The sequence below is a fragment of the Pelodiscus sinensis genome, chromosome 3 (assembly GCF_052426305.1).
Source record: "Pelodiscus sinensis isolate ZL-2025 chromosome 3, ASM5242630v1, whole genome shotgun sequence".
Classification (NCBI taxonomy): domain Eukaryota; kingdom Metazoa; phylum Chordata; order Testudines; family Trionychidae; genus Pelodiscus; species Pelodiscus sinensis.
The window spans coordinates 115,251,941-115,264,378 of record NC_143054.1 but is presented as its reverse complement, the minus strand read 5'-3'; the positions used below and the strand labels follow the sequence as shown (position 1 = coordinate 115,264,378).

Genomic DNA, 12,438 nt, shown 5'->3' with positions numbered 1-12,438 from the left:
TTTGTTAATTTTCAAATCCATCATAATTTACTGAATTCCAAGCATAAGCAAACACACATTTAAAAATTAAAGATAATGCATCACAACACATATTTTGATATTTTGACAATTGTTCAGATTAATTTATTATTATACTTCACAATATACTATATATTTAGTAAATTCAGTGAAGCTATAAAAATAAGAGCCCTTAAATATGTGATAAGAAGAGGGAAGAAGACTGCATTTTTGTGTGCAAATTATATGGATTAATGTGATTCTATTGTATATTAGACAATCTACCAGTATATCAGATATGCATATTTAGGACAGTGGGCATCTAGCAATATGAACAAACTGCTCAAGGGTTCTTCTTATGTGAACCATAATTCAGTTCTCAGAAGAAATTCAGCATTACAGCCAGCCCAGGCCACCATGAACAGGGGCTGCTCCAGCAGAAGCCTCTGCCCATGGCCAACCAGGGTTGCCACGGACAGAGGCTGCTGCCAGAGCAGCCTCTGCCCGCAGCAAGTCTGGGCCCACAGCTGGTAGAGGCAGCTTCGTAGCAGCCTTTGCTACCTCCCACCCCACTGCTGCCTCTAATAGAGGCAGTAGCAGGGGAGGGGGCAGCACCATGGAGACAGTGTTGTGGGGAACGGGCTTTTAAGCTGGTTCCCCACAGTACCGGCTCCTGTTCCTCCCACCCTTGCTGCGAGAAGCTAGTAGTCCAGTACTCAACTACTTGCTTACATCCCTAGTGATTCTACTAGCTCCAAGAAAACATGTTTTTGTGGCAACCCAAAAATGCTTCTTCCTTAAACTAACTGGGTTTCTATGTAAGTGTGATGAAGAACAGACAGATTTATCACCCTGAGGTGCAAAAAGAGGGTTAAATCCTGGGAAATCAGGCACCCTCCAAAGCATCTGGCACAAAAAGATCACAGCGACCATGTTACTAATTCTCACAATTCTATGGGCAGTCACAACTGATATTTTTTCTTAACGGCAGCAACTCCTGGATTCAGGTGTCTATGAGACTGTATTTTTTAACTGTACATTTCTAGCCCTCCTGCGAAAAGCTCGAAACCCTTAAGTTTGAAAAAAGCCGCAGACAAATGAGAAGCACCAACAATTCCTTCTTTGTTCATATTTGAGCCTCTTTGGTTATTTTTAAAGGGCCTGACCCATAGTTTGTGTAGAGCGGGGGAGGGGGGGGCACACTGCCTCTCTCTCGCGCTCACACACAGCAGCTAAGCCATTCTGTACTAAATGCAGTTACAAGGACGCTGCAGGAGCCACGCGCCCTTCGAGCACGGGCCGCTCAGCCCGGGGGCTGGGGAAGGGTCAGAAGCAGCAAGTGACCCTGGAGCCTGACGGAGAAGGAGTGCGCATGCGCTTGGCGTATCCAGACCCGGAAGTGCCCTGTTGCCGGCCTGACCGCAGTGTACGGCGGAGACGGTTGTCAAGGAGCGAACGCGGCGTCGCTAGGCAACGACAGACCGAGGCTTGTTCGCGGGGCCCTGAGGCCGGGCTGAGCCCCGCGCCCCGCCACGGCCATGGCCATGGCCTCCATGCTCCCCGCGCGCACCCCCGAGGCGGCGGCGGCCGGCGGCACCTACAGCTACTGCAGCCGCCCCCGGGCCCTGCCCGCCCGCCGGAAATACAGGGGCGCCCCGGGGCCCAGCGAGCAGTGAGTCCGCCCGGCCCGAGCCCCCGCTGCGCCGCCCAGCTCTGCCCTCCCGGCGCCCTCCCGCCCCCCGCAGCGGCCCCCGCCCCTCCCCCTGCTCCCCCCAGCATCCCCCCGCCCCTCCCCCGCTCCCCCCAGCCCTCCGCCCCTCCCCAGCCCCCCCGCCCCTCCCCCTGCTCCCCCCAGCTCCCCCCTCCCTGCCCCTCCCCCTGCTCCCCCCAGCATCCCCCTCCCCCCGCCCCCCCGCCCCCCGCAGCGGCCCCCCACCGCCCTCCGCCCCTCCCCCTGCTCCCTCCAGCATCCCTCCTGCCCCTCCCCCTGCTCCCCCCAGCATCCCTCCCGCCCCTCCCCCTGCTCCCCCCAGCATCCAGTATCCCTCCCGCCCCTCCCCCTGCTCCCCCCAGCATCCCTCCCGCCCCTCCCCCTGCTCCCCCCAGCATCCCCCCTCCCCCCAGCCCCTCCCGCCCCCCCCTGCTCCCCCCCAGCTCCCCCCATCCCTCCCGCCCCTCCCCCCTCCCCCCCCCCTCCCGCCCCTCCCCCCAGCATCCCCCTCCCCCCGCCCCTGCCCCTCCCCCTGCTCCCCCCCAGCTCCCCCCAGCATCCCTCCCCCCGCCCCTCCCCCTGCCCCTCCCCCCCCCAGCATCCCCCCTCCCCCCAGCCCCTCCCCCTGCTCCCCCCAGCATCCCCCCCTCCCTCCTGCCCCTCCCCCTGCTCCCCCCAGCATCCCTCCCCCTGCCCCATCCCCCTGCCCCTCCCCCTGCCCCCCAGCATCCCCCCCCTCCCTCCTGCCCCTCCCCCTCTCCCCCCAGCATCCCTCCCTGCTCCCCCCCTCCCCCCCCGCTCCCCCCAGCATCCCTCCTGCCCCTCCCCCTGCTCCCCCCCTCCCTCCCCCTGCTCCCCCCAGCATCTCCCTCCCCCCCTGGGTCTCACTCATCAGAGATAAAAATTATATTTAGGCTACTATTAAACATTTACGTAATACACAGTTTAAGGAACGAATGTATATCTGGGTATATTGCTTAAATTATTCACTGAGCCAGGCTGCTAATACACTTTAAATGCAGAGCCACAGCAGGGGGAGGTCCTGGACCTGGTGCAAGCTTGGACTCAGCCAGGCTGGTGGCCAGCCTGCTAAAAAAATTACTGGCAAGGAAGGATGGGACATGCATGTAGTCTATAGCATTAACTGATAAGCTTTTGCTAATCGGTTTATTGACTATACTATTACATCCCTAAATGTGATGCTATCATAACCATCTCTGTTGATTTTGTTTCTTGATGCTGTGATGTGTTACAGAGAGGAAGAGCCTGTTCGCTATGCGAACCTCATGTACGATAGGAGAGTGGTGCGTGGCAACACGTATGCCCTTCATGTATTGCCCTGGGTAGGTTCTGTGTTAAAAACTAAGAGTCAGTATAACTATTATAGAATATTATTTTACCCATTTGTACTTTAATTTTACATAAAGCACAATCATGGGTTCTTCATTTGGTTTAATATGTGGGGTTTTTCACAGTTTTAGTTTCTAGGAATGCTGTCATGTACTTCCATATGAACTTCCATGGTTTAGATTTTTTTTTTTAACAATGTTGGAAAGATTTTAGTCCTCAGCAAAGAATTCATTTAGTTTCTCTGCAATGTCCTTATCATCTTTGAGGGCTCCTTTAACATTGTGCTCCTATTATCAATTGTTCAGTGGCACCATTGGTTGTTTAGCAGAGAGGTTCCCAATCACCAGTCAGCGGACCAGTGCCAGGCCATGGCGGCTCTGAGAGGCTGAGGCTGGGGTACACCACCCAACGCTTCCCCTCCTGCCATGGCTGTTGGGACAAGCATGTCCTGCCCGCCTCTCAGCCAACGAGCACTGAGCAGGGGCGGGGTCTCCTACTGGATGCGGAAAAGAGATTTGCTGTGCGGCGGAAGGGCTGTGTGGGGCCAAGCAAGGCAGCCTTAGAGCAGCCACGACCCCGGCAGCAGCGCTCAGCTGGCAGCTAGGAGGCAGCGCAAGGTTATGGAAGGGAGACAGGGGAGGCACTGGGCATTCTGGGGGCAGGGCTAGTGCTGGGGGGCTCTGGGACTCTTAAGAGGTGGGGGGCTGTCAGCCGACGGTCAGGGTAGGGTGTGCGTGTGTGTTATACACCCGAGACTTCAACTGCTGAGACCGGGGTCCCTTGCAGCGGGCAACCTGGAGGAGGTTGACAGGCACCCCAATTCTGCCAACCAACGGTCAGGGCAGTGAGTGGTGTGTGTGTGTGTGTGTGTGTGTGTTATACACCTGAGATTTCAACTGCTGAGACCGGAGTCCCTTGCAGCGGGCAACCTGGAGGAGGTTGACAGGCGCCCCAATTCTGCCAACCGACAGTCAGGGCAGTGAGTGGTGTGTGTGTGTGCTATACACCCGAGACTTCAACTGCTGAGACCGGGAGGAGGTTGACGGGCGCCTCAATAAGTTTACAGGGAGAGCTTATAACACCTCAGATTTTAGCTGCTAGGATACAGAAATCCCTTCGCAGCGGGCAGCCTGGGGAGGCTGAGAGATGCCCCAATGGATCTGTCCCCTGGAAGCGACACAATCCAAAACACCCAAGCTCTCCCTATATCTGTCCCTTATGACCGGCTGAAGTTCTTTTAAAATTGTGCTTGGTTCTGTTATAGCAACTGAAGGAGTCAGGTTAAAGCTTAAACAGTTACTATTTTATTGTTACAGGGTAAACTTAGTTGTTAAATGCTACTGCTGTGTTACAGATAACACAGCCACTACAAAGGACAGGACAGAAATTACACTAATAAGTCACTTACAGGTACCATGAAACCCTTTTGGTTCTCTGAGCTCTTATTAAATGCATGCAAAATAGACACCTAGCAGGTATAATTCTCACCCCTGCGTTCCAGACTTGGCGTGGCCAGCGTCTTTCTCTCAATCCCTCGGGAAGAAGTAGGGTGAGGTTGGGCGTCCCACAGACCTCGGGAGACAATCAATACCTGCCAGCGGGTGTAGATGATTGGAGCTCAAATGGGGTGGGCTACTAAACCCCTCTTTATACCTCTTGGGTCACGTAGGCTTCTTCCTGGTCTCAAGTGGCCAATTAGGAAAAATGGCTTTGAATGCCAAGTTTCCCACAAAGGATGCAAAGCATAATTCACACCTGGGAAAATGCAGAAAATGGGCACCTCTGGTATGTGATGGGCGAAGATTCCTCTCCTGGGACAGTGCAGGCGTGTCAATTACTGGTACTAGCCATCAGGGCGACGGGAGGCCCCGGGTCGTCAGCTAGCCCATTTACTGTCTGGTTTCTGTTTATGGTAGAGTCAGGGACAGGCAGCACACCTGCATTCCCAGGGCATCAAAGGCTGACTGCCTTTCTCTTGCTCTCTGGGAGGGGGGGGGGGCAGAAACCAAGATGGCGTTCATGTCTGGCTACAGGGGCTGGCACGGGGTGTCCTGCGGGAGAAGCTAATACTGGGGCGCTGTGGGAGCAGGACTAGTACTGGGGAGCTCTAAGGGGTGGGGGCTCTAAGAGGCAGGGGGCTGGCACTGGGGCATCCAGGGTGGGGAGCAATTACTGTGGAGGTTCTGGGGGTGAGGGTAGTAGTGGGAGGGCTATGGGGGCAGGGCTGGCATTGGGAGGCTCTGGGGATGGAGCTAATATTGGGTACTGGTTTGGGGGAGGGTTGGGTACAGTAGGGCTCTTGAAACAGAAAGCTAGCACTGTGGGGTCTTGTGGGGGACTCTAAGGGATGGAGACCTGGCACTGAAGCATTTGGGATTGCACTGGGCTGAGGGTGGGAAGCTGGCACTGGGGGGGTGTATCCAAGGGATTCTGAGGTCAGTGACTGGCACTGGGGAAGGTAGTGGAGGGGTGAGGGGCTCTGGGGATTAGGACTGGCACTGGGGGGCTCAGGAGGATGGGTTGTACCCCAGCCTTAGGCTCCAGAACCACTGCAAACATCCAGGTTCCACTGCAGAAGCCTACCACTACATGGCGACTGCCAGAGCTGTAGCTGGCTGTTCACAGCGGCCCTAGGGGCTGGGGCTTTTGTGGGACAGGTAACATTTTATTTGCATATTTGTTAGTTGCATAATGAATATGCAAATAAAATGTTTCTGGTCTACCAACAGTTTGTGAATGGGTTTGTCAGTCTGTGGTATAAAAAAGGTTGTGAACCACTGGTTTAGCAGGCTTCCTGCTTCTGAAGCACTTTTTTTGTTTTGTTTTTTCTTTGGGTTTGAGTCTTTGGCTAGTTATTCTTCAGATTCTTCTTTGGCCATCTTATATATATTCTTCTACTTCACTTGCCAGAGCTTACTCTCCTTTCTATTTTCCTCACTAAGATTTAACTTCCACTTTTTAAACAATGGCTTTTTGTCTGTCACTGCTTCTCTTTCTTTGTTTTTTAGCCACAGTAGCGGTTTTTTGGTTCTCTTACTAAATGATTTTTTTTTAAATTTTGGGTATACATTTAAGTTGAGCCTCTATTATGGTATCTTTAAAAAGTTGCCATGCAGCTTGCAGGGATTTTACTTTTGGCATTGTATCTTTTAATTTCTGTTTAAGTAACTTTCTCATTTTAATGTAGTCTCCTTTTTTAAATTAAATGCTATCATGTTGGGCTGCTATCATGTTTTCCATGCCACAGGGATGTTAAATGTAATTATATTATGGTTACTAACTATTACCAAGAGTTCCAGCTATATTCACCTCTTGGACCAGATCCTGTGCTCCATTTAGGATGAAATCAAGAATTGACTCTTCTCTTGTGGGTTCCAGCACTAGCTGCCCCCAAATAACAGTCATTTAAGGTGTCAAGAAACTTTGCTTCAGTATCCTGTCCTGAGGTGACGTACTCAGTCAACATGGGGATTCCCCATTATTTTTGAGGATTCTTTATTTTTATAACCCCTCTAAGGCCCCTCAGCCTCTTCCTGAGCATTTCACAGTTACTGTCATCATCCTGGTAATAAGGTGGTCAGTAATGTATCCCAACTGCTCCATTATTATTATTTGAGCATAGAATTACTATATAGAGAGATTCTGTGGTACAGATTGGTTCATTTAAAGATTTTTTTTACTGCATTTGAGGCTAAATTTTCTTTCACGTAAATGCCACTCCTTCACCAGGAGGATGTGCTCTGTCCTTCTGATGTGATTTGTACCCTGATATTTTGTCCCATTGATTATCCTCATTTCACCAAGTCCTTTTCTGCCTGTTAAATCAATATCCCAAAAGACACTATAGTTCACCAATCTTATTACTTACATTTCTAGCATTTGTATATAAGCACTTAAAAACAGTCACTTTTCAACTGTTTGCCATTATATGATATAATTGAATGAGACTCTTTTTTCATTTGACTGTCCCATCAAATTCTACCTGTATTTTCTCTTCTTCCATCCTCTCCTCCTTACTAGGACTTACAGAATATTCATTAATAGATCCTTCCCTAATGGATGTCTCTGTCTGAACCATAGCTCTTCTGCCTCTGTAGGCTTTCCCCCAGACCTTAGTTTAAAAACTGCTCTACGGCATTTTTAATTTTAAGTGCCTGCAATCTAGTTCCATTTCATTTAGTTGGGTACATTATAACTCTTTATAGAGAACTGTTGCTTGCCTAAGGGATTAGTGTTCATATAAAATGCTCATTTGAAGCTGAGGCATTCAGTGCCTTTTGCTATTTCTTATTAGTATTTTAAAGGTATTTAGTTTCCAGAGAATGTTGTCCAAAAGATCTTTTTTAAAGTAGATGAACTTTTGGATGTAAAGGACAGTGGTTACTCTGAAAAGGGACTTTGTGAAAATGGTTTAAATGATTATCATCTCCTTTCATTCATTTGCTCTGTTTATAAGGATTAACAATGGTTTCCTAAGTAATAATTCTGCAAATGCTATACTGAATCTAAAAATCATTGGTCACTTCTGACTCACCTTCACCAACAATAAAGATTAATGCCCACAAAACAGATATCAGACAAGTTCACAAAGAAAAAACAGTTTCTTGCCATTTTAACCAGAAAGGACACTCTCTCAATGACTTAACCACCTGCATTCTGCTACAAAGACCTTTTACATCTGCACTTGAAAGGGAATCCTCTGAACTGTCATTCATGTTAAAATTCGACACTTTCCAAAAAGGACTGAACAAACATTTGAACTATCTCACCCATTACCAAGATAGTTTCCCCAATTATCACCTCTAATACCATTAACTCACAAACATCCCACTCTCCCCACCTCTAATATCATCAATTCACAGACTTACCTTCCTTCCTCCCCCCCCCCCCCGCATCCCCCTCCTGTTCTGCAATGTGATTTGTCCTTTTCATATGTGTTCATTTTTTTAATTGTATCCTTTGGTATATATGGTTGTGACTACTTTCTTCCACTATTTGATCTGAGGAAGTGGGTCTGGCCCACGAAAGCTCATCATCTAATAAACCATCTTGTTAGTCTTTAAAGTGCTACATTGTCCTGCATTTTGAATAAAGATTCTGTAATCAGAAGTCAGAAAATAATTCTGTTGACAATATACAACCTGGGACAGAATCCTTTTCACTCTCACAGCTATCCTGGCTGTGCTTTCCTAACTGGAGTAAAGACTTGCTTTAGACAGAAAAGCAGTGGTTCTCAAACTTTTTGGCCTGTAGCCCACATTGCTCAACATAGACCTTTATGCGGACCACCAACCAACCACCTACCATGACAAAATGGGTGCAGGTGGGGATAAGGGGTCTGGCCAGGAGGTAGGGTGCAGGAGGAGGCTGAGGATGGCGGATCTGGGAGGAAGGGAGAGTGTAGAAGCAGAGTGGTGGTGTGGGATGTTGTCCAGAATGGGGTGTGGGACTGTGATGGGGTGCAGGGTTTGGACATGAGGGGGGCAATTATTAGGGATGTTAGCATATAGTTGAATTATATAGTCTGGGTTTATTGGTTAATCCTAACAACTACACACACTCTCACTCGGCTTTTAAGCCGGTTCTCCACGAGCACCAAATCCTGTGGTGAGGATGGCAGAACAGCCCCTGTCCTCGGGGAGCTTGGACCCCCTGTGGATAGAGGCTACTACCCACGCCCAGGCTTGCCACAGATAGAGGCTGCTCCATGGGATGCCAACACAGCTTCTGTCTGTGGGGAGCTCAGGCTGTCTCCCTTTGCAGACCAGCTCCCGCCTGCCACCCTATGCTGCTGCCTGTGTATCAGCAGGGTAGCAGGGGGCTCCCCAGAAGTGGGGTCAGGAGCACACTGGCTGCTGGCTCCATCCATGAGGACTATTGAATAATCATATAACCAATTTAGATTTGGTGCAGTTACATGATTATTCAATGATATCTAACATCCCTAGCATTTACCTGGCTCTCTGCCTCCCACTGCTTGCAGGCACCGCTCCTCCCCACTGCTTCTATTGGCTGTGATTCCAGCTAATGAGAGCAGCAGAGAAAGCCTCCAGACTGTGGGGAGGGAGAGCAGCAGTACATGAAATGCTTCCTTACCCCACAAGCTGGATCCAGCCTGCAAGTCTTGCCCACCCACCTCCCACCCTCTGCAGTGGGAAGCCAGCACTGGCGCTCCATCCTCACAGGGAGGGGGAGGGACTGGAGTGCCAGCTCAGGCTTCTCACTGCAGAGAGTGGCCAGCCCTGCAAGACAGTGACCTGCAAGACAGTTGTGGACCACACTTTAAGAACCACTGCATTAGAGTAAGCAGGCAGGCATGACTGAAAATTTTCAGAGGTCTGTTAGTAAATTCATGCTATTTTTATACAACTTATTTTTCAAAATAAAACTACACTTTAAGCTACTGAATGAATAGCAATTTAGTGTAGCTAGCACAATACTTCTTATATCCCTGTCCTCCAACATTTTATGCACACACTTAATTTTATGCATTGCAGTTCGACAACTCACAGTATGTAAAGTTAGGAAGCTGTGGAAGTCTTTCCACGGGCCATATCTTAGAGAGTTGATCTAAATTATTTGATTTGTAGAAATTAAAAAAGATCGTTTATATTTAGAAATGATTTAGTAATAATTTTATGTACTGTTTATACTGGAATTTTTCTTCACAAAACTAAGAAACTTTCTGTATCAACACCCAGACTGCTCAGCCTGACCCTCTTGAGATCCAAAGGCAGCGAGAGGCTCACAGGAGAGCACTTGCCAGAAAGCGAACAAAAGAACAGTTTCAGTCAAGAACTCCGGAACCTGTAGAGGGCAGAAAGCATGTTGATGTGCAAACAGGTAGAATGTTGGGAGAAAAAATCTTGATCTAATCTCTCTCTCTCTCTCTCTCTCTCTCTCTCTCTCTCTCTCTCTCTCTCTCTCTCTCTCTCTCTCTATATATATATATATATATATATATATATATATATATATAAACCTTTTCCTGCGGGACAACAGAGTGACATCATGTGTCACTCTGTGTTCCATAGCCCCTCCCTCAGCCACATAGCCTCCCCCTTGCTACAGGGAGCTGCAGGAGTCACCAGTTAATAGGTAAGCCTCACCATTAGTGGACATACCATGGAGAATTAAAACACACATGATTTTAAAGATCGCTCTTAGTAGATATGCTCTCTGTCGCTTTTCTTTTAACTTGCTTTATAGGGATGTAAAATTTGGTTAACCTAACATTTAACCAGTTAACTGATTAACCGACTAACATGGGATCTGGGCTGTCCCCAGCCTGAGGGACACCCGCTCCCAGCCCCACAGTGGAGCTGGGGCTGCCGCTGGCTCCCAGTTCACCAGCTCTGTACTGAAGTTGGGGCTGGCTCTGCTGGCTCCCAACTCCAAGACCCCACTGGAACAGCCCCCTGCCCACAACAGGTGGGGAGCTGCTTCAGCCCCCACCAGTTACCAGCATCACCTAACCGGGTGATGCTTACCAGGTGGCCTTTCACATTCCTATTGCTTTCTCAGAATTAACAGTTTAATACATAAAATGAGCTAATACCTGATGGTCTACACTTAATCAAAATCATCTGAAGTTGTTAGGCTTCTGAAATCTGACAAATGAAATATCACATTATGAATCATATCTCATTAAATATATCAGACATTAATAACAACATGACAGTAGTAGCACCTATACAGAGAAATCTGGTGTAAGAGAAATGGGTGTAAATATTACATTGAGTCTTTATCTTTGTGGTAATCATTTTACTGTACATTAGTTTGATATGATAATTTGCCTCTGTTAATTAGTTTGCCACATTGCTTTTTGTGCAAAACAGAACTTTAAATACAGTTTTCATCATATTGCTTCACAGAGTTGTATCTAGAAGAGCTTGGTGACCGCATAATAGAGGTTGATGTGGAGTGTCAAACAGATGCTTTTTTGGACAGACCACCTACTCCACTCTTCATCCCAGCCAAAACAGGGAGAGATGTGGCCACACAAATAGAAGAAGGAGAGGTATAAATGGAAATTTGGGTCTGCAACCATGAAAGATTTCTTATGTATGAAATAAATCTGTGATAAAAAATGAAGAGTTTAACTCTATCGAGAAACATTTAAAAAATGTAGAGAAACTACTCTTTGAAGAGAAATTAAAAATTCCCTATAATATGTATTCCCTATAATATGTAGAATATGCCTCTCCCCAAATGCTGCTGTTTTACTTCGGGGCAGTAAAAATGAAAATATTCATAAATTTTCTGTATGTCTAAATAAAGAAATTCAGCAAGAGGGGACTAGGGATGTGCAGGTGAGCATGGTTTGGGTCCCGTTTAATCTTCTGTTGCTACTGGAAGCCCTCAGAGTGACTGTGTTTTGGACTGGTGCATTGATTGGGCCCATCAGTCAGACATAGACCTATTGAATGTTGCTATGGATGCCTTCTTAAAGAGAGGAGAGCTTGAAAGGGTCTCAGACAGAGAGATAGGTTGAGCTGCTAAGATGGCAGGAACTGCCATTAGAGGAGAGGAGAGAATGACAGAACTACCAGTATTCATGTTTATTGGTATTTAATCTGTATCATACACATCACTTCGTGAGAACTGGAGGAATGTTTTTATTAAATCTGAAATAACCTAAGTTCTCCATTTGATCATGTTCTGCCCATCTCCCATATATCTTTCTTTCTCTTCTTACTCCATTCTGAGTTCAGAATTTCACACATACCCTGTCACAGTTGGTAGTATAACAGTTTCCCAAAACTATCTTTCCAGTCCTGTGTTAGACACTAGAGAGCCCATCAGCTGTTGTAGTTGTAAGTATTTCTGTCATCTTGGTGAGACTTTACATTGTTTGGGATCCAAATATATTCATCAGTGTTTAATTTGCTTTTAATTTCATCCTCAGCTATTTGACTTTGACATTGAAGTAAAGCCAATGCTAGAAGTATTGATTGGGAAAACCATTGAACAAGCTTTGCTAGAAGTCATGGAAGAAGAAGAGCTGGCCAATCTGCGGGCACATCAGTATGCATATGAGGAACTACGCAATGCTGAGCTTGCTGAAGTACAACGCCTTGAGGAGGAGGAGAGGCGACACAGAGAGGAAAAGGTATCACTAGGCTAGAGCAGTCCAGGGATGTCTAGATACTCAGGGTATGTCTACACTACAAGGTTATTTTGAAATAATTTATTTTGGAATAATAACTCCTGAAATAACTATTTCAAAATAGCACACCCACACTACAGGGAGGCCTCAAAATTAGTCCAAGGCACACTCCGCTAATGTGGATGTGCTCCCTCAGTTTGGAGCCCTAGGAAGCAATGAGGTGTAAATACTTGGAATGGCCTTGGGGAAGAGCTATTTCAAAATAGGAGCA

General features: G+C 47.7%; 1 protein-coding gene across 2 annotated transcripts in view; it reads left to right on the top strand.

The window, feature by feature from the left end:
- The first annotated feature begins 1,378 nt into the window (after positions 1–1,378).
- The window catches only part of RSPH3 (radial spoke head 3), a 30,064-nt gene continuing 19,004 nt past the window's right edge, over positions 1,379–12,438 (top strand). The window contains exons 1-5 of one of the 2 annotated variants that reach the window (XM_089777312.1): positions 1,379–1,669; positions 2,964–3,051; positions 9,760–9,901; positions 10,933–11,078; positions 11,967–12,170. In XM_089777312.1, the coding sequence (XP_089633438.1) occupies positions 1,536–1,669; positions 2,964–3,051; positions 9,760–9,901; positions 10,933–11,078; positions 11,967–12,170 (714 nt within the window). In that variant the 5' untranslated portion in view covers positions 1,379–1,535. The remainder of the gene's footprint in view (positions 1,670–2,963; positions 3,052–9,759; positions 9,902–10,932; positions 11,079–11,966; positions 12,171–12,438) is intronic. The other variant, XM_075924550.2, reaches the window with a different exon arrangement.